We start from the raw sequence: 26,311 nt of genomic DNA, 5'->3' as shown, positions 1-26,311 counted from the left end.
TGGGCAACACAGAGCAGCTGTAAAGAGTGAAAGTGTGCCAGAAACTGATTTTAAATGCTGGGAAATTAACAGTTTTTTATTAATGGGTTGCCCATCCAATCAGCCGTCCATTGTCCCGAACAATGAATTAACTCTGTTGCTTCAAGGAACACTGCAACATCAGAAATGGAGTTAGGTTAAAATTTTATTTTTGTGGGTAAGGGAGGAAGGGGTTTTGGCCACTTTTTAAATATTTGTGTTTAATAAAAAATAAAAGTAGTCCAGAACTCCTCTTTTGGGCAGATGTCATGAGAAGGTGGGGAAAAAACTTTGTCCCATTTTAGCTATAAATAATCGAAAATTAAATCTTTAGTCCTTAGGAGCAACAAAGTGTTTGGGAACCCGAATCCAACTGCCTCCTGTCATCCCCAAAGAAAAAAGTAACCCAAATGAAATGCTGAGATGATCTTTCCACATACATCAAGACAAGTACTGAGGTAAAGGCTCTGACTTAAGGTTATAGGTGGGCTTCTCATTTTACATCCAGAGAGACAGCTTGCAAGCATTATATAAACTTCTGCAGCCTTGACTGAGAAGGAATTAACGATGACTCAATTGTCAAATGCACCATCTCCATTTGGGGAACTGTCCTCAGTGTTCACTTGTCAAAAACATATGGTGGCTGCAAACGAGCTCTGTTGAATCCAAGTCAAGCTCAGTGTAAAAAAAAAAAAAATATATCAAAAAAAAAAAAATCCCCGGAATAGAAGCCTTCAGCAGACGACCTAGGCATTCACATTCTGAGCCACCCTTGATATCCAAGGGAACAGGATTGTGTGGTCTGGCAGCATGGAGCAGAAACAGATGAAATGTCCATTGACAGTCTGAGCTGCACTCTACCTGGCACACAAGAGTACATTGTACAGAAGTAGTCATACAGTGAGAAGCACTTAGTGCCCAGGGAGGCAGAAGGCTGCCGGCATAGCAGTCAATGTCAGACAGATGCCTCCAGTAATCCAGATGGTCTCAGGACAATCAGTTTGCAGAGGAGATCACTTCAGACAGAGCTTCTCCACGATGCCCAGGAGGGATTGGAATGGAAACTGGATGCAGGATGTCCTTTCCAGCCAGAGACGACTTCTGTGTTCAGTGGGGCATGGAAAAGAAGCTGTCTGGATGATGACATGTCAGTTCACAGCCTGATGGGGCCTCAATTTCCAGGTGGGTGGTATGAGAGCTGTTGGGGAGGATGAGATTGGACTGTAAGGAAAGATGGATTAAAAAAAATTACAACACATAATGCAAAACAAGCACTGCCTCAAAGCAGACGAAGGCCAAAGGTCCAGCAAAGAACAAGAAATCTAAGCATGTTAGTCTTCATTTCACATAGTTATTTACACCCATTTAAATTTCTGTATTCCTACTAGTGCTAATGAAATTGACAAGTACATAGCTGGCCTGACTGGAAACTGAGTAGCAATGACTATGGTGAGAACTGCTTGATCCCACAAATGCTGCAGTAATGGGGACTGTTCAATGGCTTCAACTGTTGTATTGTGAGCAATAGCAAAAGCCTGGTAGTAAGTATTGCTGAGGATGAACTGGGATTAATAACCTGGTGTAGAACTAAAAAAAAAAAAAAAGTAACTTACCTTAGGTAATGCCTTGTCTGGTAAAGACATTCATGTTGCACGTTCCTTAACTTGTGAATTTTCCGGAGGCGTCAGTCTGGATCTAGATATTTTTTCTGAGCAGTACCCCTGCATGCCGTTAGGTGGTGTTGATCGGCTCCATGTCTGTCATATATAGGTGCAATCCTGGTGCACGGACAGCAGTTTCTAAAGGAAAGCAGCCTTTTTGGCATGGTTAGCCCCCCGCTTTTTGCCTTGTATCTGATGTGATTATGAAAGTGCACTAGGCTCCAACTAACCAGGTCCCAGGGCCAGATTTCTTTCCCCAAAACTACAGTCATTACGCCAATTGGCAAACATTTAGTACCCTCTAAGTTCCTAGCAAACGGTACCCCTGGGGTACTAAGGTAGGTCCCTCAGGGCTGCAGCACCAGTAGTGCCATCCCCAGGTGCCCCTCACCAAAACCACACAGGGCTGCCATTGCAGACTGCCTGTGTTGATGCAGGTAAAATTGGAAACACAACCTGTCACACACCACTGTTTGCCAGGTCGCCTACCACTGCATGTGCCAGGTTTAACTCACCTGTAAGGCAGGGTGAATAAGGACACATGTGAGGGCATATATGCAGCTATGTCTGTCGATTCTTAGACACAGTAAGTAAACAGGGAAGCCATTTTAAATACATGTGCTGGACACTGGTCACTACAACTATCCCAGCTACATGATGGCTTAACTGACAATAAGGATGTTTGGTATCAAACACCTCAGGTTAATAAACTCTCAATGATTACAATGTGGGAATTATTAATAAAAATGCACCCAGAGGGCACCTTAGAGGTGCCCACTGAAAACCTACCAGCTACTAGTGGTCCTGGCCAGTTTAGCCACGCTTCTGACCCCCCCAGCCCCCCACTCCCTCAACAAGGTGAGAGCCAGCACTCTCTGAACCAGAGACAACAGCCTGCTCTTGGCGGGGTTGACGACACCTCCTCCAGACAAGATGGACATTCCAGGGCAAGAAGCTTCAGAGGCCTGGCCGCCTTCAAAATGCAACCCGGTTGTCACCAAATGGTGGTGATAACCAATCCCTGGTCCTGACCCCAATTGTGGCGGCAGAACAGGCAGGAAAATTAGGCAGATTAGGAGGCATACCCAGTTCATTCCAGCCCCAATCCCTAAGGTAAAAGAGCTGATATGGACACCAATTTTTAAATTCCTAGCTTGGAAGGAATTAGGCCGCTAGGATCTGCATTATGCTCACTTCCTAACAAAAGTGTTAATAGGGAGTAGTCACCCTAAAGGCGGTCAGCCCATTAGCTACCACTTCACACTCTCTGGAACCCCCCTAAATTCAGAGTACTTAGGTGGCACCCCTTAAACCAAGAGCTCGAATCCTGACAACCTAAGAAGAAAAGGACTAAGAAGAGACGCACCAGCAGAAGAAAAGGAGCAGCTGCCCTGGTAGCAACCCCGCCAGCACTCCTCGATGGACTCTGCACCAAAAGATGCCTCGTCCTGCAGCTGAACCTCCAAAAACCTGGGAGGGCTGCCTGCCTTCGAAAAAGACAAATTTCCTGTGAGCAGCGGACCTGCTCTCCAACCATCTCCCAAGAAAGGAGACAGCAGCCTCTGGAATCACAAAGACCCAACACCTGAAGACACCACTGCACCCGCAATCACTAACCCGAGTGGGATTGGACGTCTGGTGCCTAGCCCAGATGTACAGAGTCAGAGTTTGTGGTTTCGCCCTGCCTGGACTCCCTCGTCTGCAGCCTCTATACACAGGCCTCCTCTCCTGCAGCCTCTGTGTGAGAGAAACCAGACACCTAAAGCAACTAACGCACCTGCTGTCACCGGCCTGAGTTGAAGTGGACACTTGGTGTCAACGTCATCCTCTAACTTTCCTGAGCTCGAGTCCACTATGATTTCACTGCTCCTGGGCTCCCCGACAATGCCTGCAGCCTGAGACCACAGGACCCCCCAAACCCACGTAGGAATCCTAAAGCCTAAGTACACCCCTGCATCCGTCGCCCGTAGGCTCTGGTGAAGAGGACCAAAGGTGCACCCAAGTACCCACGCACCCCACGTTTGTGACCTACCTGTTGGTTTCCCAGACTGGCTCTTGTAGGAAAGCACCCTTTTTGTCATGGTTAACCCCTACTTTTTGCCTCGATTCTGATGTGGCATTGACTGTTAGTGCACTGGGTCCCTGCTAACCAGGTTCCCAGTGCCAGATCATCATTTCCCGAAATTGCATAGTTGTTTTGTACAGCTGGCAAACTCTTGAGCTACCACTATGTCCCTGGCAAACGGTACCCAGGCGCCTAGGGGCCTGAGGTACTAAAGAAGGTCCCTGAGGGATGCAGCACCAGATGTGACCCACCCCCAGGGACCCCACACCAAACCCACACAGCACTGCCATTCCAGACTATGAGCATTTGTCTAGTGTAAAGAAATGCCTCCTTGGCATGGTTACCACCTGACTTTTTGCCTTTGCTGATGCCAAGTTATGATTTGAAAGTGTGTTGAGGCCTGCTAACCAGGCCCCAGCACCAGTGTTCTTTCCCTAACCTGTACTTTTGTTTCCACAATTGGCACACCCTGGCATCCAGGTAAGTCCCTTGTAACTGGTACCCCTGGTAACAAGGGCCCTGATGCCAGGGAAGGTCTCTAAGGGCAGCAGCATGTCTTATGCCACCCTGGGGAACCCTCACTCAGCGCGCACACACACTGCCTGCCAGCTTGTGTGTGCTAGTGGGGATAAAACGACTAAGTCGACATGGCACTCCCCTCAGGGTGCCATGCCAACCTCACACTGCCTATAGGTATAGATAAGTCACCCCTCTAGCAGGCCTTACAGCCCTAAGTCAGGGTGCACTATACCACAGGTGAGGGCATAGGTGCATGAGCACTATGCTCCTACAGTGTCTAAGCAAAACCTTAGACATTTGTAAGTGCAGGGTAGCCATAAGAGTATATGGTCTGGGAGTCTGTCATGCACGAACTCCACAGCACCATAATGGCTACACTGAAAACTGTGAAGTTTGGTATCAAACTTCTCAGCACAATAAATGCACACTGATGCCAGTGTACATTTTATTGTAACAAATCCCAGAGGGCACCTTAGAGGTGCCCCCTGAAACCTTAACCGACTGACTGGTTTTAGCAGCCTGCCACACACCAGACATGTTGCTGGCCACATGGGAGAGTGCCTTTGTCACTCTGTGTCTAGTAACAAAGCCTGTACTGGGTGGAGGTGCTTCTCACCTCCCACTGCAGGAACTGTAACACCTGGCGGTGAGCCTCAAAGGCTCACCCCCTTTGTTACAGCACTCCAGGGCACTCCAGCTAGTGGAGTTGCCCGCCCCCTCCGGCCACGGCCCCACTTTTGGCGGCAAGGCCGGAGGAGATAATGAGAAAAACAAGGAGGAGTCACTGGCCAGTCAGGACAACCCCTAAGGTGTCCTGAGGTGACTGACTTTTAGAAATCCTCCATCTTGCAGATGGAGGATTCCCCCAATAGGGATAGGAATGTGCCCCGCTCCCCTCAGGGAGGAGGCACAAAGAGGGTGTAGCCACCCTCAAGGACAGTAGCCATTGGCTACTGCCCCCCCAGACCTAAACACACCCCTAAATCGAGTATTTAGGGGCTCCCAGAACATAGGTAGCGAGATTCCTGCAACCTAAGACAAAGAAGGACTGCTGAGCTGAAAAACCCTGCAGAGAAACGGAGACACCAACTGCTTTGGCCCCAGATCTACCGGCCTATCTCCCCACTTCTAAAGGCACTGCTCCAGTGACGCGTTCCACAGGGACCAGCGACCTCTGAAGCCTCAGAGGACTGCCCTGCATCTAGGAGGACCAAGAACTCCAGAGGACAGCGGCTTTGTTCCACAGAGACTGCAACTTTGCAACAAAGAAGCAACTTTGAACCAACACACGTTTCCCGCCGGAAGCGTGAGACTTTGCACTCTGCACCCGATGCCCCCGGCTCGACTTGTGGAGAACAAACACCACAGGGAGGACTCCCCGGCGACTACGAAACCGTTAGTAGCCAGAGTTGACCCCCCTGAGCCCCCATAGCGACACCTGCAGAGGGAATCCCGAGGCTCCCCCTGACCGCGACTGCCTGCTTCAAAGACCCGACACCTGGTAAAGACTCTGCATCTGCAGCCCCCAGGACCTGAAGGATCCGACTTCCAGTGCAGGAGCGACCCCCAGTTGGCCCTCTCCCTTGCCCAGGTGGTGGCTACCCAGAGGAGCACCCCACCCCCCCCTTGCCTGCATCGCTGAAGAGACCCCTTGGTCTCCCATTGAATCCTATTGCGGACCCGACGCTGGTTTGCAAACTGCACCCGGCCGCCCCCGTGCCGCTGAGGGTGTACTTTCTGTGTGGACTTGTGTCACACCCCCCCCCCCCGCCCCCCCGGTGCCCTACAAAACCCCCCTGGTCTGCCCTCCAAAGACGCAAGTACTTACCTGCTGGCAGACTGGAACCGGGGCTCCCCCTTCTCCATTGAAGCCTATGCGTTTTGGGCACCACTTTGACCTCTGCACCTGACCGGCCCCGAGCTGCTGGTGTGGTAACTTTGGGGTTGCCCTGAACCCCCAATGGTGGGCTACCTTGGACCCAATTGTGAACCCCATAGGTGGTTTACTTACCTGCAAAAACTAACAAACACTTACCTCCCCCAGGAACTGTTGAACATTGCACTGCCTAGTTATAAAATAGCTATATGTCATTTGTGTGAAAACTGTATATGCTATTTTGCTAATTCAAAGTTCCTAAAGTTCCTAAGTGAAGTACCTTTCATTTAAAGTACTGTTTGTAAATCTTGAACCTGTGGTTCTTAAAATAAATTAAGAAAATATATTTTTCTATACAAAAACCTATTGGCCTGGAATTGTCCGAGTGTGTGTTCCTCATTTATTGCTTGTGTGTGTACAACAAATGCTTAACACTACCCTCTGATATGCCTACTGCTCGACCACACTACCACAAAATAGAGCATTAGAATTCTCTTTTTGCCACTATCTTACCTCTAAGGGGAACCCTTGGACTCTGTGCATGCTATTTCTTACTTTGAAATAGTACATACAGAGCCAACTTCCCACAACAGGCATACACATTAGGCCATAAATCTTAAGCACGGGGGTCCTGGCTAGCAGGATCCCAGTGACAGTAAAAACACACTGAGACACAGTCCCCAACAGTCTAAAAGTGGGGGTAACCATGCTAGAAAGAGGCTAATTTCTCACATTCAACTGAGAATGGCCCTTCTTGCTCTGGCACCCCCTGTGCATGTTTGTCCCTGAAAATATCTGGGGTGTGCTTCTGCATGAGTGCGCCATTTCCAGCCTGCAAGTTCTTCCTCCCAGAGTGTTTTCTTGGACCAAAACGATCAGCACACGTTGCAGGTGGCCTCGTTTTGGTCTGGGGAAAGGAAGAGGTTACACACTTGATGGTGATCCATGTGTGGCAGTTTGGCGTGGCACAGAGGACAGAAATTGAACAGCATCCGTTCCATCAGTGTAAGGAAATGCCTCCTTGGCATGGTTACCCCCTGACTTTTTGCCTTTGCTGATGCCAAGTTATGATTTGAAAGTGTGCTGAGGCCTGCTAACCAGGCCCCAGCACCAGTGTTCTTTCCCTAACCTGTACTTTTGTTTCCACAATTGGCACACCCTGGCATCCAGGTAAGTCCCTTGTAACTGGTACCTCTGGTACCAAGGGCCCTGATGCCAGGGAAGGTCTCTAAGGGCTACAAAATGGCTTATGCCATCCTGGGGACCCCCTCACTCAGCACAGACACACTGCTTGCCAGCTTGTGTGTGCTAGTGGGGATAAAAAGACTAAGGCGACATGGCACTCCCCTCAGGGTGCCATGCCAACCTCACACTGCCTATAGGTATAGAGCAGTCACCCCTCTAGCAGGCCTTACATCCCTAAGGCAGGGTGCACTATACCATAGGTGAGGGCATAAGTGCACGAGCACTATGCCCTACAGTGTCTAAGCAAAACCGTAGACATTGTAAGTGCAGGGTAGCCATAAGAGTATATGGTCTGGGAGTCTGTCAAGCACGAACTCCACAGCACCATAATGGCTACACTGAAAACTGGGAAGTTTGGTATCAAACGTCTCAGCACAATAAATGCACACTGACGCCAGTGTTCATTTTGTTGTAACATACACCCCAGAGGGCACCTTCGAGGTACCCCCTGAAACCTTAACCGACTACCAGTGTGGGCTGACTAGTTTTAGCAGCCTGCCACACACCAGACATGTTGCTGGCCACATGGGGAGAGTGCCTTTGTCACTCTGTGGCTAGTAACAAAGCCTGTACTGGGTGGAAGTGCTTCTCACCTCCCCCTGCAGGAACTGTAACACCTGCCGGTGAGCCTCAAAGGCTCACCCCCTTTGTTACAGCACACCAGGGCACTCCAGCTAGTGGAGTTGCCTGCCCCCTCTGGCCACAGCCCCACTTTTGGCGGCAAGGCCGGAGGAGATAATGAGAAAAACAAGGAGGAGTCACTGGCCAGTCAGGACAGCCCCGAAGGTGTCCTGAGCTGAGGTGACTGGCGTAGAAATCCTCCATCTTGCAGATGGAGGATTTCCCCAATAGGATAAGGGATGTGCCCCCCTCCCCTCAGGGAGGAGGCACAAAGAGGGTGTAGCCACCCTCAAGGCTAGTAGCAATTGGCTACTAACCCCCCAGACCTAAACACACCCCTAAATCAAGTATTTAGGGGCTCCCACAACACAGTAAGATAGATTCCTGCAACCTAAGACGAAGAAGGACTGCTGAGCTGAAAAACCTGCAGAGAAGACAGACACCAACTGCTTTGGCCCAGCTCTACCGGCCTGTCTCCCTACTTCTAAAGACACTGCTCCAGCGACGCATTCCACAGGGTCCAGCGACCTCTGAAGCCTCAGAGGACTACCCTGCATCTAGAAGGACCAAGAACTCCTGAGGACAGCGGCTCTGTTCCACAAAGACTGCAACTTTGCAACAAAGAACCAACTTTGAAACAACAAACGTTTCCCGCCGGAAGCGTGAGACTTTGCACTCTGCACCCGACGCCCCCGGCTCGACTTGTGGAGATCAAACACCACAGGGAGGACTCCCCGGCAACTACAAGACCGTGAGTAGTCAGAGTTGACCCGCCTGAGCCCCACAGCGATGCCTGCAGAGGGAATCCCGAGGCTCCCCCTGACCGTAACTGCCTGCTTCAAAGACCCGACACCTGGTAGAGACCCTGCACCCGCAGCCCCCAGGACCGGAAGGATCTGACCTCCAGTGCAGGAGAGACCCCCAGGTGGCCCTCTCCCTTGTCCAGGTGGTGGCTACCCCGAGGAGCCCCCCCCCTTGCCTGCTTGCATCGCTGAAGAGACCCCTTGGTCTCCCAGTGAAACCTATTGCGAACCCGACGCCTGTTAGCACAAAAATTACACCCTCAGCAGCACGGGGGTGGCCGGGTGCAGTGTGCAGACTTGTGTGTCCCCCGGTGCCCTACAAAACCCCCCTAGTCTGCCCTCCAAAGACGCAGGTACTTACCTGCTGGCAGACTGGAACCGGGGCTCCCCCTTCTCCATTGAAGCCTATGCGTTTTGGGCACCACTTTGACCTCTGCACCTGACCGGCCCTGAGCTGCTGGTGTGGTAACTCTGGGGTTGACCTGAACCCCCAACGGTGGGCTACCTTGGACCCAACTTTGAACCCCGTAGGTGGTTTACTTACCTACAAAACTAACAAACACTTAACTCCCCCAGGAACTGTTGAAAATTGCACTAAGTGCCTAGTTTTAAAATAGCTATATGCCATTTGTGTGAAAACTGTATATGCTATTTTGCTAATTCAAAGTTCCTAAGTGAAGTACCTTCCATTTAAAGTATTGTTTGTAAATCTTGAACCTGTGGTTCTTAAAATAAACTAAGAAAAGATATTTTTCTATACAAAAACCTATTGGCCTGGCATTGTCTCAGTGTGTGTTCCTCATTTATTGCCTATGTGTGTGCAACAAATGCTTAACACTACCCTCTGATAAGCCTACTGCTCGACCACACTACCACAAAATAGAGCATTAGAATTATCTCTTTTTGCCACTATCTTACCTCTAAGGGGAACCCTTGGACTCTGTGCATGCTATTTCTTACTTTGAAATAGTACATACAGAGCCAACTTCCTACAATCAGGTTCTCATTCTTACGTGCCACGTGAAGATAGGCCTGGCAAAGCCCACCCAAAGTGTACGCGGTTGAAGTTCGACCCAACTTGATAGAGATTATTTTAAAGAAACGCGATCGAAGTACAATACTGTCAAAAGAAAGTAAAGATGGAAAGAGTCTCGAACCGGAGTGAGTGAATAGGGAGCGAGCATAAACCGCTCTGAACCCAACGGCAGAGAAAAACCATTACAACAAAGAACTCTATGCCCATGCGCAGTATCACTGAGAAGGACGAGCCACTCAATCCCATGACTCAAAAATACTTTGAAGAAAAATAAGTTGCAGGACTCAGAGTCCAACACTATATGGCAGGAAAATGCACAGCATGTGTATCTACAGCCACATGCCATTGAACATATGTTTATATGTGTGTTGTGTGTGTCTATATATGTGTGCTGTATACACAAGTATATAATTCTAATAAAACTGAAATGTTTAATCTAAAATGACACCTAAATAAGGGGACGCGCGAGGAAGGAACCAGCTCCAGCACCAGCATCAGCTGATCAAAGGGGACGGGACCAAGTCCCCCTTTAAACTTGTTCAGCACGCCCGCTTCACGGGACGCACGAGGAAGGAACCAGCTCCAGCACCGGCATCAGCTGATCAAAGGGGGCAGGACCAAGTCCCCCTTTAAACTCGTTCAGCGCGCCCGCTTCGCGGGACGCTCGAGGAAGGAACCAGCTCCAGCACCGGCATCAGCTGATCAAAGGGGGCGGGACCAAGTCCCCCTTTAAACTCGTTCAGCGCGCCCGCTTCGCGGGACGCGCCTGGGCAAAGCCCGGGCCAAGGGCGGGCCCGTCCTGTGCCCGGAGTCCAGAGGAGGCTGGGCCCCCCCCCCCCTCTTTCGTCTGCAGCAAAGAGCCTAGCTTTCACCTAAGAGAACTGCACAGTTTAATCTGAGTAGCTCTGTTCATCATTACAGCTGCATCATCAACAGGCCCCTTTCACAAGCTCCTCTGTTAGTGGTGGCTTTTAACCGGAGGGCCCTATTTAAACAAGTATCTAGTCGAAGAGCGGGACGCTGCTACTTTGCGGAAGAGGCTTGGCAGGCAGGGCCAGTTACTCCAGTGGCAGGACATTCAACATACAAGTAATTATTTTTTTTTCTTCTTTTTTCTCTTGCATTTGTATTTATTGATTCTACGAGTGTTCTTTTATCATGGGGAAAAGGAAGGCTATAGATTTACCAGCGCAAACCAAGGGAACAAGGGAACAAGGGAACAAGGGAACAAGGGAACAAGGGAACAAGGGAACAAGGGAACCCCCCCCCCCCAAGCATAGGAAAATCTCGGAGATATTTAAAAAGGAGAAGAGGATTCCTCCAGATGTAACAGAGGTTGATGGGGATGGGGCCCGCACATTTGTAGGGACCCCACTCCAAAACCCACTTTTAGCATAGAGAGTCCCCTAGTATCCCAGGGGGGTTCCCCATATGTACCAAATACCCGTCTTTCCTTCCTGTGAGCCCAGTGATTAAAGTGGTTCCAAGTCTATTGTGTACTAATCGCTTTGAACCACTGCTGGCAACAGAGGACCCGTCTGTGCCTGTGAGTCCGATCAAGCCTGCAGTTGTAATATCTAATCCTAGTGTTATTCCATCGATCTCCCAGTCCGATCTGGAAGGTAATGAACCTGCAGCTTGTAGAGGCAATCTGGTTAAAGTTCTCCAGAGAGTTGACGAAGTCAAGGGACTGGTTCTAGTATTAATAGATCTCTTGAAGAGTAATCTTGTGTATCAGCATGGGAATAACTGTGCTTGCGAAGGGATTTGTAGGGTTTGTCGAGAGGTCAGGGGGAAAGAAGTATTCCCCTCTTCTGCCCCAAACAAGGGGGCTGAGTCAAGGGTTAATTCTTGTCTCCCCGTCAGAGGGGGGACAATTCCACAAGGGAGGGAAGTTAACCACCGCAACCCTACCAAAGATAACTTGAGGCCCAAAGGGAGGGTTGAAAATGCACCCAGAAACCCGGATTGTCTAGGGAACCGGGCGATCAATTCAACTAGTGGTAGAGCCAGAGGTAGGATCAACGGATCCGACCCCCTTGAAACTGTCCAAGGGGACAATTCTACACAATCTTCTAACAGGCCATACAAAACCTTCTATAACAGCAATTCCCCTCGTAACAATATTGAGAACACAGTTAACAAAGAACAGGATTTGTGTACAAGCTATGGAAGAAATAAAATCTATTTGACTAATGTTCCAAAATTATTGCCAGGGTCAGTTGAGAACCAAGCTTCCTTGATTAATAAAGTCACACACTGGATACGCTCCAGACGAAGTTGCCTCTCTGTCATTCATTCGGATATAACATCAGCCGAGAGAAACAGCATCTCAGGGACCAATTTTGACATAATTACTATCCATCTTGAAGATGAGACTATGGTGTCTCAACTAATGGATTTTGACTCTCGCACCCACTCGAATAGAGCAACAACTATGGGGGGGATAAGACTTATGTTAAACCCATACAATCACGGACCAGATAGGGGACCGGATGGACCAGATGGCTCAACTAGTTCCTGTGGAAGTGTTGTATGTAAGGCAGCTACCGATTTTGGGCCACTGCATGATTTTGTATGACTGACTTCTGAACCAGTGACTCACGTGATGGCCTGCTCCAAGGTCTCACATTCAAAGGGGAACAATAAAGTACCGACATTTGTAGTAATGACCTGGGCCCAGGGGACGTTGGTTGCTCAACTATGGTGATAAACAAAGGCAAATGCACATTAGAACTTATGTCCTGGAACATTGCTGGGTTGGCAAAGAAATTAGATGATAGCGAATGGGTCTTTTTTATTAAGGATATAGATGTTTGTCTCTTCCAGGAAACTTGGGTAGAGGATGCTACTATTATAGATGGATTTCTTTCATTTAGTGTTCCTGCTATACCTCCAGAGAAGGGTTTGGGCCGGGCGAAAGGTGGGTTGTTACTACTTGTAAACAAGAACCTGCAGTGTGATAACAAGCTTCAGGAAATTGATTCTGTAGATATAAAAGCTAGGTGTATTACGTTCAAAAAAACTATCAATTGTTATTGTTAATGTTTATATACGATCGGTCTCATGCAGCTCTGAGTCTCATACCTTGGCCATTTTGTCCGAATTTGTAGAAAGCCTTCACCCCTCGACTATTTTAATTGTAGCTGGAAGTTTTAATTGTACCTTTAAACCTTCCACCCTGATTAGTGACCTAACTGAAGAAGAGGATGAGCTGTGGGGGATCCCGCAACTATCCATTACTCGGCTGTGCAAAAAATCTTGGGTGGCCACACAATTAGCTTCACTATGTTTAAAACACGGCCTTAGGGCCTGTAATGGTAGGGCGCCATCTGATATGAACATTGCACCAACGTTCAAAAGGGGAAACTCCACAAGCACTATAGATTTCTTAGTTGATGTTAGGTTGTGGCCCCACTTGGAAGACATTAAAGTAATAGTGATAAGTGATAGCGACCACTTTCCCTTGCTTCTTACCCTTTCCAGAGAAATGTTCAGGAGAACACACAATCATGTTACAATAATTCCACCACCATGCTGGAATAATAAATTCACTAAGATTACTTGGCCAAAAGTGAGGTCCAACCCATGTCATATCAGAGCAATATACAATTATTTTTTTTAATAACTTGGCCAAGTATGAAGGGCAGAGCGTTGGGAATATTCAGATTCTTAAAATTCATGATAATATGGCCATTCAGCTACGGGATTTTTTTTTTATTTTTATTTTTTTAAATCAAGCAAGGCGGCCAAAGCCATGTGAAGGAAAAGGAGCACGTAAGGGATGGTTTGATGAAGTGTTCAAAGGTTAAGTCTGGGCTCAAAGCAGTAGTAATGTCTGGTTCCCAGGGGGAGATCAAACAAGCTAGGACTCTATATAAAGGAACCGTGTCTAATGCAAAAAAGCAGTGGGAGGACTCCCTGTGGCAGGAATTATTAAATGCTTCCAGAGAGAAGGATAATAAGCGCTTTTGGGAACTCCTGTCTAAAAGAGAAAATGGAGGTAGGAGTTGTCCCAGCAACCACATACAACCAGAAAGCTGGGTAGAACATTTTTCCACTCTTTATGCCCTACCAGAGGGCTCAACAGACACCAATGTAGTTAACTCCTCACCTACGCTACTGGATTTGATCCCCAGTACGTCAGTCCAAGTGGGGGCCCAGTGTATCCCCAAGGGTCATCTAATTTTTAAAGTAGAAGAAACCCTTGAGGCTATAAACAGTCTGAAACTTGGCAAAGCACCCGGACCGGACAAACTCCCTGGAGATCTTTATAAATCTGAACTAAATATCTGGTCCTGGTATATCAATGCCATCTCAAATAGTATAGCTGCAGGGGGACAAATCCTGGGCACATGGAAGGGGGCCGAAATTATACCCATCTACAAAAAAGGAAATGCTAACCTTCCAGCCAACTACAGGCCAATTAGCCTTATAGACAACTTGCAAAAGATTTTTGCTAAACAAATTCTGCAGAGGCTAACAAGCTGGGTTGAGGAGCGCCAAATTCGTTCTCAACTACAGGCCGGGTTCCGTGTTAAAAGTAGCACGGTAGACAAGGTCTTTCGATTGGCTATATTGTACTGGAAATATGTCCTTATCGCCAAGCAATGTCTATATGTAGTATTTTTAGACCTGCGATCTGCTTTTGATCTGGTTCCAAGAGCTAAACTGTGGGAAGTGTTGGGCAGACTGGGAATTCCAGAGGACCTACTACTCCTGCTAAAACGATTACAGGAAAATACTTATGCCCAAGTGAGGTGGGGCGAACAAGGCGAATTGACAGAACAGATCCCAATCAGAAGGGGAGTCCGCCAAGGTTGTGTGCTAGCCCCCTTATTATTCACTGTATTCATCAACTAAGTAGTGAAGGCTGTGTCCATATGCCAGAATGACACTCCCTCCTTGAACACACAAAAAATACCTATCCTGCTTTTCGCAGATGATTCGCTCCTCATTTCCAAGACACCGATGGGGTTACAAATCCTTGTTGATCGATCCTATTCATTTTGTCGCGATCACGGGTTGGAGGTTAACATTAACAAAACAAAAAGGGCCTAGTAAAAGATGTCCCATCCACATCGATTGTGTTTTCTTGAAGGAAGTTAACTCTATAGACTATTTGGGAGTCAGGTTAACTAGTAAACTATCATGAGAAGAGCAGATCACAAAAAGCGCAGGGTTGTTACAACATAGAGCTTTGTCCATACTGCGCTTTTATCAGGGCTCCTTTGCAAAAGCTGTATCTCCAGCATTAAAGATTTATATAGCCAAGGCACAAGGTGCAGCCCTGTATGGAGTGGAGGTATGGGGTTTCTCCAACTGTAACAACTCCAACTGTAACAAGATCTTAGTGGGAGAAACCAACTTTGCGAGGGCCTTGATAGCGTGTCCACGCTCCACAGCCCTGCTCCCAATATTTTTGGATCTGGGGTTAAGTCGAGCAAGAGACCTCTCCTGTACTGGAACAGGTTATGGACTACCCCTGAACTAGATATATATAAGATCTCATTACTTGATCTACTAAAATGTCAAAATGCCAATACTCTCCCCTGGATCTGCCATGTGTCCCATTGGTTCCGCCTGTTGGGCTTGGGTGATTATTGGGAAAATCCCCACAAACTAGAGAGACTGCACAAAAATGTTTTAAAGTTAACTTATTGGTCTTATGTTAGGGATAACATAACCTGTAAATCTCATGGTCGTTTAATTAACTTTTTTATTGATCTTAAATGGACTCCAAAGTTTGAAGCCTATTTGTACATTATACTGGATCTGTACGGCAAAAGCCTATATGCAAGGTTTCGTTGCGGCTCCTTGCCTCTGATGTCATTGAATCACAGGTGGGGGCCGATTAGTCTCCCTGATATATGCCCTGCTTGTGGCAGTACCTCCGAAACCATCGAACACTTTATGTTCTTCTGTCCAGCTTATGCGAACCCGCGATCAAAATGGATCCGCAACACTTGTAGGGCTATGGGATTTAAGATCTGTTCCTTGGCTCTACGGGTGTTAAAAAGTCATAATTTAGCTGATGTAATTCTTCCAGTCAGCAAGTATTTAGCGACAGCCTGGCGCATACGTTGCCACTTCCAAAAAGCAACTTAAGGTTATTATCTCTTCTTAGAGTTATGTGTAATTTGAGCTTCTACTGTTTTAATGATTTCAAATTAATTTATTGATGTGTAGCTGCTGTATTTTATCAAAAATGATTATTTATTCTCGTATCTTCGCTAGCTTTGTTTTATGTTGCTTTCATGGTCAATTGATCGAATAAAGCTGTGTTGTGTGAAGGGGCTCAGTATTTAAAAGACACCACCAAAGTGCATCCATGGTGTATGTCAGTGCATTAGGGCAAATTTAAAGCTCATGAATTCTGAAGAATTTACACAATTAGGCTTGAAAACTGTATTCCTAGAAAAAGATTTTGTGAATTGCATCTTCACATGACCTTGTTTGCACACATTTGCTCATGAAAAAAACATCTGCTGAACATTTGCAAGTTTACTTTCCAAATAACTTTTTCACCCATCCTTGAAAAAGTTATACCTTTGCCATCGTCAGGAGTTAATTTCCAACTTACTTAGTGTGATAATGAATTGGAGAAAAGTTGGTAAAAACCCTTAAACATGCTTCCAGTCCCATTACCTACATTTGCAGAGAGGTTGCAAAATCAGGCCATTACTAAATCCAAACCATGATATACTAGTCTTGGCATAATCAGAAAGGCTACTGTCAGAGTTCTGGTATATTGACAATTTGTCACCTCTCTGCATCACATCAAAGGGACAAGTAAGAAAATTAGTTACTTACCTGTAACTGCAGTTCTCCAGTATTGTTATCTTTCATAGATTTACATGCTTGAATCATCCCAGTCGTCGAGGTGGGAGCCTCACGGTAAATACACAAAGCAGTAAGTTTTAAAACCAGTAGGCCCCATAGGATATGTTATAGCCTATCCACTTTGTTTTGTGAAAACACCCAAACTTCAGATACAACCAATCAGGCTTCAGCACCCTCCCAAACACTCCCAACAGAGGCTGCTTTTCCTCAGATTTTCTAGTACAAGTGTGAAGTTCAATATCTGTATATTAGGGGAGCCTCTGCGGGGTGGAGGGTGGGTCGCATGTGAATCTATGAAAGATACCAATACTGGAGAACTGCAGTTACAGGTAAGTAACTAATTTTCTTCTCCAATATTGGATCTTTCATAGATTCACATGCTTGAATCAGGAGTAGCGAGCAGTAATGTTGGAGAATTAGTGAATTAATCTGCATGTTGTTCTATCGTAATTCTCCGACTGATATCAATATTAGTAAATATAACCGTAATACGAAAAAACTGTGTCTGAATATTATGCTACAAAATGTGCCCCTGTTGGTCTGAAGTCTACAACATTTTTACACAATATCAACAAGCGTTGGTATTACGACTAGTATGAAGCAAAATATGAGAGTAATCAGAACTGTTATATAAAATTAGATGTTAACGAAACTGAAGAACCATATCGCACATACCTGGATTGTGGTGGTGGGATGTTGTAAGAGGCTCACCTTAACGAAACAGATGCCTCAGCACTGCCTGCCCCACCGCTGCATCCATGCTACTTGTTTCTTCGGGACAATAGTGTTTTGTGAACTTATGCTGGCTGGACCATGTGGCCGCTCTGCAGATGCTATGCAGTGGCACCCCAGCAAAGAGTGCGACCGAAGTGGCTACCGATCTTGTAGAATGGGCTCTCACCTTGCTGCGGAGTGGTTTACCAGCCTTAGCATGACAGAATTGGATCGCCAGGCCAATCCACCTGGCTATAGTCTGTTTGGAGACTGCGTGGCCCTTTTTTGTTCCACCAAATGCAACAAATAACTGGTCAGACTAACGTATGACTTGTGTTTACTGTAGGTAAAATTTTAGACACATTTTTATATCCAGGGAATGTAATGTCTTTTCCGCTACCGTCTGCGGATTTGGAAAAAAGGTTTTTAAGATGACTGGTTCATTCAAGTGAAAAGTTAAAGGAACTTTTGGGATATACTTAGGATTTGTTCTCAGGATTACACCAGAATTTGTAAATTGGAGGAAAGGCTCTTTAATAGTGAAGGCCTGAATGTCGCTCACTCTTTTGGCTGAAGTAAGAGCTAGTAGTAATGCGGCCTTCCATGAGATGAATTTGAGATTGGCTCTGTGGATCGGCTCAAAAGGATCTTTCATGAGTTGCATTAAGACAATATTCAGGGACCATAACGGCGGAGGTTTCTGGACTGGTGGGAAAACACGGAACAGGCCCTTCATGAATTGTTTCACAATCCTGGTGGAGTATAATGAGACCATGTTTTTTGATCTACGGTATCTCGAGATTGCTGCCAGACGTACTCGAATAGAGGAGTATGAAAGTCCTGACTTTGCCAAAAGCAACAGATATGGTAGTATTTGCTCCGGAGGAGAAGAAATAGGATGTATACCTTCCGCTGCACACCATATACAAAAACGTTTCCATTTAAGTTTGTACGTTTTATTGGTAGTGTCAGCTCTAGCTTTGGCTAAGATTTCTCTACACTCCGAGGAAATGTTCAGATTTACATACTCATTGAATTCAGGAGCCAAGCCGACAAGTGAAGAGATGACGGCTCTGGATGCCTGACTTGCCCCTGGTGTATTGTCAAGAGGGTTGGACTCTGAGTTGCACATGTGGCTGTTCGGAGAGCATTAGGAGCTCCGTGTACCAGACCTGTGTGGGCCACCTGGGAGCTATCAACAGAAGGCGACACCCCTCCGTCTTCATTTTGTTGATGACTCTCGGTATGAGCGGGATCGGAGAAAAAGCGTAGGCATAGACCCCGGACCATCTCATTGAAAACGCATTCCCCCACGATCCTTTCTGGGGAAGCCAACTTGCATAATACTGGCATTTCTTGTTCTCGAATGTGGCAAACAGGTCGACATTTGGTTTGCCTCATAAAAGGAAGAGTCGATCAAGAAGATCCTGGTCTAGCTCCCACTCGTGGTATGGTATCACTGTCCTGCTCAGGGTGTCTGCCAGAACATTGGTCTGTCTTGGCACATGCTCCGCTTTGAGCGAAATGTTGTGCGTGATGGCCCATTTCCAGATATCCTGAGCCAGTTGTGAGAGTTGTAGAGATCTTATGCCCCCCTCCTTGTTTAGATAAAACATGCTGGTAGTATTGTCCGTTCTGATTAAGACGCTTGAGTTTTGAAGTTTGGCAAAAAAGCTTTGAGAGCTAGGCCTATCGCTTTGAGCTCTAGGTGATTTATGTGGAGCCAAACCTCCTTTGCATTCCAGGATCCACTGATTTGCAAATCCTGGCAGTGTGCACCCCATCCCTCGAGAGAAGCATCTGTTGTTACTATGTAACTGGGTACTTGATGGAGGAATGTGAGTCAGTTGGCCAAATTGGTCAGCGTTGCCCACCACTTCATGGTGGTCTGCATTATAGGTGTTATGCGAACTCTGTCTTCGAACGAACAGTGCACCTGAGTCCACTGTACAGCCAATTGTTCTTGCAGGGGTCGCATATGGAGCCTGCAATCTGGGACCAGCGGAATGCAGGATTAGATCATCCCTAGCAATGATATGGAGGTCCGGACTGAAACAAACTTTTTTGTAGAGCGTTTGCATGCTAAGGAGCTTAGTTTTTGCTTCCTTTCGTGAGACGGATACACCTTGCTGCGGACCGTGTCGAGTATTGCTCCTAAGAAATTCAATACCTGTGTGGGGTGACAGATTTTTGATAATTGACGACAAACCCTAGGCTGTTTAACAATTGGAGGCAAACCGAAATATGACGTACCACCTGAGGCTTTGAAGGTGCCTTTAATGAGCCAGTCTAGGTAGGGAAAAACCTGCATGCCCGACTAGCGGAGATGTGCTGCTACAGGAGCCAACATTTTCGTGAAAATTCTGGGGGCCGATTTCAAACCGAATGGAAGAACTCGAAATTGGAGGTGCATACCAGCTACTTTGAACCTGAGGAATTTGCGGTGGTTGCGGTGTATTGGAATATGAAAGTAAGCATCCTGGAGGTCTAGGGATGCCATTAGATCTCCAGTATTTAAAAGGCGCAAGACATCCTGTAGTGTCCCCATCCTGAACGATTGTTTCTTTAGGAACTTGTTTAGTGCTCTTAAGTCCAGAATGGGGCACCAGTCCCCGGAGGGTTTCTTTACGAGAAAGAAGCGGGAATAGAATCCCCTGTTCCTCTGAGAAAAAGGGACCAGTTCTATTGCTCCTTTGCCCAGCATCACTTGTACTTCCTTGAGGAGTTGGTTCACTCTGGGGGCGGAGGGCCTGATAGGGGAACATCCAGTGGTGTCTGTGTGAATTCCAGAGTATGGCCTCTGGCCACTATATCGAGCAGCCACTTGTCTGATGTTATTGCTGCCCATTGAAGGAAATAAGTGATGCGACCTCCAACCCTCGAGATTGGTGAGTGGAAGTATGCTGGTATGGCTGGTAGGTCATTGTTTCCTGCCCGTATCCCTTCCTCCGGCAACCACTCTTCCTCTCGCTGGATGTTTATAGGCCGCAGCCGGTTGCAACCGGTAATGTTGCTGGTGGTACTGTTGTCGGGGTCCTGTGGAGGAAGACTGATACTGGGGTCTGTACTGATGGTAGCCCCCTCGAAAGAAGTAACCTCCTCTACCCCTTGCTCCACGAAAAGGTTGCTTCTTATACTGTAGGGTACCTAATGATTTAGCCGTATCTGTATCCGTTTTGATGGCTTATAACAGGACGTCGACATGCTTTCCAAACAGACTTTCACCATCAAAAGGCATGTTGAGAACCCGGCTCTGGACCTCCGGTCGAAAGGAGGTAGATTTTAGCCATCCTTGCCTACGCAAGACTGCTGCCCCAGCCAATTGTCTGAAACCTGTCAAAGAAATGTCTATTGCGCTATCTATATTCTCTGCCGCAATCCGTTCTCCTTCCTGCAACACCTTCTTCGCTTCCACCTTGACATCCTCCGGCAAGAGATCCAAGAAAGCAGACATGTCTGCCCACATCTGGCGATCATATCTCCCTAGGATGGCCAGGGAATTAGATGCCTTGACTGTGATAGCCGCTACAGAGGATAATTTCTTTCCGATATTATCCAATCTCCTACCTTCTTTGTCTGGGGGAGATACTATAGGTGTGGACGGGTTTCTAGAACGTCGCTGCGCCGCCTGCGATATCACCGAATCCGGTTGCGACACTAGACAGGCCGGAGAATCATCCGGGGCCTTATATTTCTTTTCTAGCCTTGTAATTTGTGAAGGCACTGTCGCCAGATTCTTCATCGCCTTCAACCCTTCCTGCCATAAGAAGTAGATCGGTACAGCCTTTACCGATCTCTTTGATGGCTCCTTGAAGTCGTAAAGGAAGCACTCTGTTTCATGAGAAATAATAGAAAGGCCAAATCGCTTTGCTGCTCTCTCGATCAAATTATGAAAACCTCCTATGTCCTCTGGAGGCGAATCCACCGGACCTGCTGGAGGTGGAGATGGTGTGGGGACAAGATAATTATCCCATTCACTGGTCACTGAATCTCTTAACTCACCCTCTTCACTCTCGTTGTCCGAGGGATGATCTTCTTGCGTTTTGCAACTCAGTGGTATGCCAGTGTGCGGTTTCTCCGGGAGACTGGTCCTTGGGGTTTGACGAGGTGTCTGGTGGCTTTCAGGCCTGGGTGGTGTGGTAGGTGTTGATGGTGGAAATCTTCTGTAGTAGTCGTTGAGCATACATTGAAGGTCTGCCACCAATGTGCTTGGCATGGAGAGGGATAATTGTTGCTCTCTCGGGGTTTATGACGTTGAAGCATAGTTGGGCTGGTACTGCCCTTCATCTTCCTCATCAAAGTTCTGACATTTTACATGCAGCTGAGAGTGGCTACTAGCTGCACCAAACATTCCCTCATCTTGGGAATATGAGTCATCGTCATCATCCAAGAGATGTTGTGGGGGAATATGGCAATACTTTGCTCGGGGAGGTATGCATCGGAAGAATATCAGATGATTTCTCCCCCATGGTGATGAGTGAAAGAGGCAAGAATCTTGTTGAATCCTCTTGAGAGTAAGCCATCATGGTTGACGATTGCTCCGGTGAAGTCCTCAGGAGGGTCGATGGTTTATACATTGTCATAAATGTCGACGATATGCTCGTCGACGGTGCTGTCACCGGTTCCCTCGTCGACGGTTCCCCTGTAGGCATTTTTATTGCAGACAGTGCTGTCGTCGCCAGTGTGCTTAACGACGGTGCCTTCTTAAACCTCATTGATAGGTGCTTCGTTGACGGTATTGCCTTAGTCGATTGGTAGACCCACGATGCCTCCGCTGTGTTAATCGACAAAGCTTTCTTAAATATCTTAGCTGTAATTATCGCCGTCGACGATAATGGTGACGACGTCATGCCCTTCACACGACATGCGGTAGAAAATCTGAGGGAAAGCAGCCTCTGTTGGGAGTGTTTGGGAGGGTGCTGAAGCCTGATTGGATGGCTCTGAATTTTGCGTCTTTTCACAAAACGAAGTGGATAGGCTATAACATATCCTATGGGGCCTACTGGGGCATACTGGTTTTAAAACTTACTGCTTTGTGTATTTAAAGTTACCGTGAGGCTCCCACCTCGACGACGGGGATGATTCAAGCATGTGAATCTATGAAAGATCCAATACTGGAGAAATGTTTTACAGGCCAAGTAGATTTACAAAATTCCACATCCCTGAGCATTCACGAGTCCAGTCAATGAAAACTCTAATACCTATTAAAACAAACGCCTCTGGGTAATCGTGAGTGCAACAAGGCCATATTAACAGCAGAAAGGTGATAGACAAATCCTTGTAACGTAACTGTTTGAAGCAAAACAGCAAAACATGTCTAAATCCAATTATGGTGGAGCGTTTTTTTGGGCAACATGGAGCAGCTGTAAAGAGAAAGTGTGCCAGAAACTGTGATTTTAAATGCTGGGAAATTAACAGTTTTTTATTAATGGGCTGCCCATCCAACCAGCCGTCCATTGTCCCAAACAAGGAATTAACTCTGTTGCTTTAAGGAACACTGCAACACCAGAAATGGAGTTAGGTTAAAATTTTATTTTTGTGGGTAAGGGAGGAAGGGGTTTTGGCCACTTTTTAAATATTTGTGTTTAATAAAAAATAAAAGTAGTCCATAACTCCTCTTTTGGGCAGATGTCATGAGAGGGTGGGGAACAAACTTTGTCCAATTTTAGCTATAAATAATCGAAAATTAAATCTTTAGTCCTTTTGAGCAACAAAGTGTTTGGGAACCTGAATCCAACTGCCTCCTGTCATCCCCAAAGAAAAAAGTAACCCAAATGAAATGCTGAGATGATCTTTCCACATACATCAAGACAAGTACTGAGGTAAAGGCTCTGATTTAAGGTTATGGGTGGGCTTCTCATTTGACATCCAGAGAGACAGTTTGCAAGCATTATATAAACTTCTGCAGCCTTGACTGAGAAGGAATTAACTATGGCTCGATTGTCAAATGCACCATCTCCATTTGGGGAACTGTCCTCAGTGTTCACTTGTCAAAAACACATGGTTGCTGCAAACGAGCTCTGTTGAATCCAAGTCAAACTCAGAGTAAAAAAAATAATCCCGCAATAGAAGCCTTCAGCAGACGACCTAGGGATTCACATTCTGAGCCACCCTTGATATCCAAGGGAACAGGACAGTGTGGTCTGGCAGCATGGAGCAGAAACAGATGAAATGTCCATTGACAGTCTGAGCTGCACTCTACCTGGCACACAAGAGTACATTGTAAAGAAGTAGTCTACAGAGGAGATATCCGTTCAAAGATTGACCTGGCCTCAGTGACCAGGAGAGTGCTAGATGACGTGCATTCATACAGTGAGAAGCACTTAGTGCCCAGGGAGGCAGAAGGCTGCCGGCATAGCAGTCAATGTCACAGACAGATGCCCCCAGTAATCCAGATGGTCTCAGGACAATCAGTTTGCAGAGGAGATCACTTCAGACAGAGCTTCTCCACGATGCCCAGGAGGGATTGGAATGGAAACTGGATGCAGGATGCCCTTTCCAGCCAGAGATTACTTCTGTGTTCAGTGGGGCATGGAACAGAAGCTGTCTGGATGATGACATGTCAGTTCACAGCCTGATGGGGCCTCAATTTCCAGGTGGGTGGTATGGGAGCTGTTGGGGAGGATGAGATTGGACTGTAAGGAAAGATGGATTAAAATAAATTACAACACATAATGCAAAACAAGCACTGCCTCAAAGCAGACGAAGGCCAAAGGTTCAGCAAATAACAAGAAATCTAAGCATGTTAGTCTTCATTTCACATAGTTATTTACACCCATTTAAATTTCTGTATTCCTACTAGTGCTAATGAAATTGACAAGTACATAGCTGGCCTGACTGGAAACTGAGTAGCAATGACTATGGTGAGAACTGCTTGATCCCACAAATGCTGCAGTAATGGGGACTGTTCAATGGTTTCAACTGTTGTATTGTGAGCAAAAGCCTGGTAGTAAGTATTGCAGAGGATGAACTGGGATTAATAACCTGGTGTAGAACTAAAAAAAAAAACAAGTAACTTACCTTAGGTAATGCCTTGTCTGGTAAAGACATTCATGTTGCACGTTCCTTAACTTGTGAATTTTCCGGAGGCGTCAGTCTGGATCTGGATATTTTTTCTGAGCAGTACCCCTGCACGCCGTTAGGTGGTGTTGATCGGCTCCACGTCTCTGGTCGGCTTAGTCCGTACCAGATAGGACATCACATGTCATATATAGGTGCAATCCCGGCGCACGGACAGCAGTTTCTAAAGGAAAGCAGCCTTTTTGGCATGGTTAGCCCCCCACTTTTTGCCTTGTATCTGATGTGATTTTGAATGAAAGTGCACTAGGCTCCAACTAACCAGGTCCCCAGGGCCAGATCTCTTTCCCCAAAACTACAGTCATTACGCCAATTGGCAAACATTTAGTATCCTCTAAGTTCCTAGCAAATGGTACCCCTGGGGTACTAAGGTTGGTCCCTCAGGGCTGCAGCACCAGTAGCACCATCCCCAGGTGCCCCTCACCAAAACCACACAGGGCTGCCATTGCAGACTGCCTGTGTTGATGCAGGTAAAATTGGAAACACAACCTGTCACACACCACTGTTTGTCAGGTCGCCTACCACTGCATGTGCCAGGTTTAACTCACCTGTAAGGCAGGGTGAATAAGGACACATGTGAGGGCATATATGCAGCTATGTCTGTCGATTCCTAGACACAGTAAGTAAACAGGGAAGGCATTTTAAATACATGTGCTGGACACTGGTCACTACAACTACCCCAGCTACATGATGGCTTCACTGACAATAAGGATGTTTGGTATCAAACACCTCAGGTTAATAAACTCTCAATGATTACAATGTGGGAATTATTAATATAAATGCACCCAGAGGGCACCTTAGAGGTGCCCACTTAAAAACCTACCAGCTACTAGTGGTCCTGGCCAATTTAGCCACACTTCTGACCCCCCCACTCCCTCCCCCCCTCAACAAGGTGAGAGCCAGCACTCTGAACCAGAGACAACAGCCTGCTCTTGGCGGGGATGTCGACACCTCCTCCAAACAGGATGGACATTCCAGGGCAAGAAGCTTCAAAGGCCTGGCCGCCTTCAAAATGCAACCCGGGTCTCACCAAATGGTGGAGATAACCAATCCCTGGTCCTGACCCCAATTTTGGCGACAGAACAGGCAGGAAAATTAGGCAGATTAGGAGGCATACCCAGTTCATTCCAGCCCCCGTCCCTAAGGAGGAAGAGCTGATGTGGACACCACTTTTTAAATTCCTAGCTTGGAAGGAATTAGGCCACAAGGATCTGCGTTATGCTCAATTCCTAACAAAAGTGTTAATAGGGAGTAGTCACCCTAAAAGCTACCACTTCACACTCTCTGGAACCCCCCCTAAATTCAGAGTACTTAGATGGCACCCCTTAAACCAAGAGATCAAATCCTGACAACTTAAGAAGAAAAGGACTAAGACGCACCAGCAGAAGGGAAGGAGCAGCCACCCTGGTAGCAACCCCACCAGCCCTTCTCGATGGACTCTGCACCAAAAGATGCCTCGTCCTGCAGCTGAACCTCCAAAAACTTGGGAGGGCTGCCTGCTTTCGAAAAAGACAAGTCTCCTGTGAGCAGCGGACCTGCTCTCCAACCATCTCCCAAGAAAGGAGACAGCAGCCTCTGGAATCACAAAGACACAACACCTGAAGACACCACTGCACCCGCAATCACTAACCCGAGTGGGAGTGGACGTCAGGTGCCGCGCCAAGATTTACAGAGTCAGAGTTTGTGGTTTCGCCCTTCCTGGACTCCCTCGTCTGCAGTCTCTCTACACAGGCCTCCTCTCCTGCAGCCTCTGTTTGAGAGAAACCAGACACCTAAAGCAACTAACACCTGTTGTCACCAGCCTGAGTTGACGTGGACACTTGGTGTCAACGT

At 47.0% G+C, this 26,311-nt stretch overlaps 1 protein-coding gene across 5 annotated transcripts in view; it reads right to left on the bottom strand.

Moving 5' to 3' along the window:
* Positions 1 to 1,040: 1,040 nt before the first annotated feature.
* Positions 1,041 to 26,311, bottom strand: part of ATXN2L (ataxin 2 like) — a 531,841-nt gene continuing 506,570 nt past the window's right edge. For 2 of the 5 annotated variants that reach the window (XM_069243920.1, XM_069243924.1), the window contains one exon: positions 22,914 to 24,036. In XM_069243920.1, coding sequence (XP_069100021.1) covers positions 23,987 to 24,036 — 50 coding nt within the window. In that variant the 3' untranslated portion in view covers positions 22,914 to 23,986. Of the gene's footprint in view, positions 1,240 to 22,913; positions 24,037 to 26,311 lie in introns of those variants that run through there. The other 3 variants (XM_069243923.1, XM_069243922.1, XM_069243921.1) reach the window with 3 other exon arrangements.

Source organism: Pleurodeles waltl, chromosome 7, assembly GCF_031143425.1.
Source record: "Pleurodeles waltl isolate 20211129_DDA chromosome 7, aPleWal1.hap1.20221129, whole genome shotgun sequence".
Classification (NCBI taxonomy): Eukaryota; Metazoa; Chordata; class Amphibia; order Caudata; family Salamandridae; genus Pleurodeles; species Pleurodeles waltl.
Note: the sequence above shows the minus strand (reverse complement) of the source record. Positions and strands in the feature narration are given on the sequence as shown.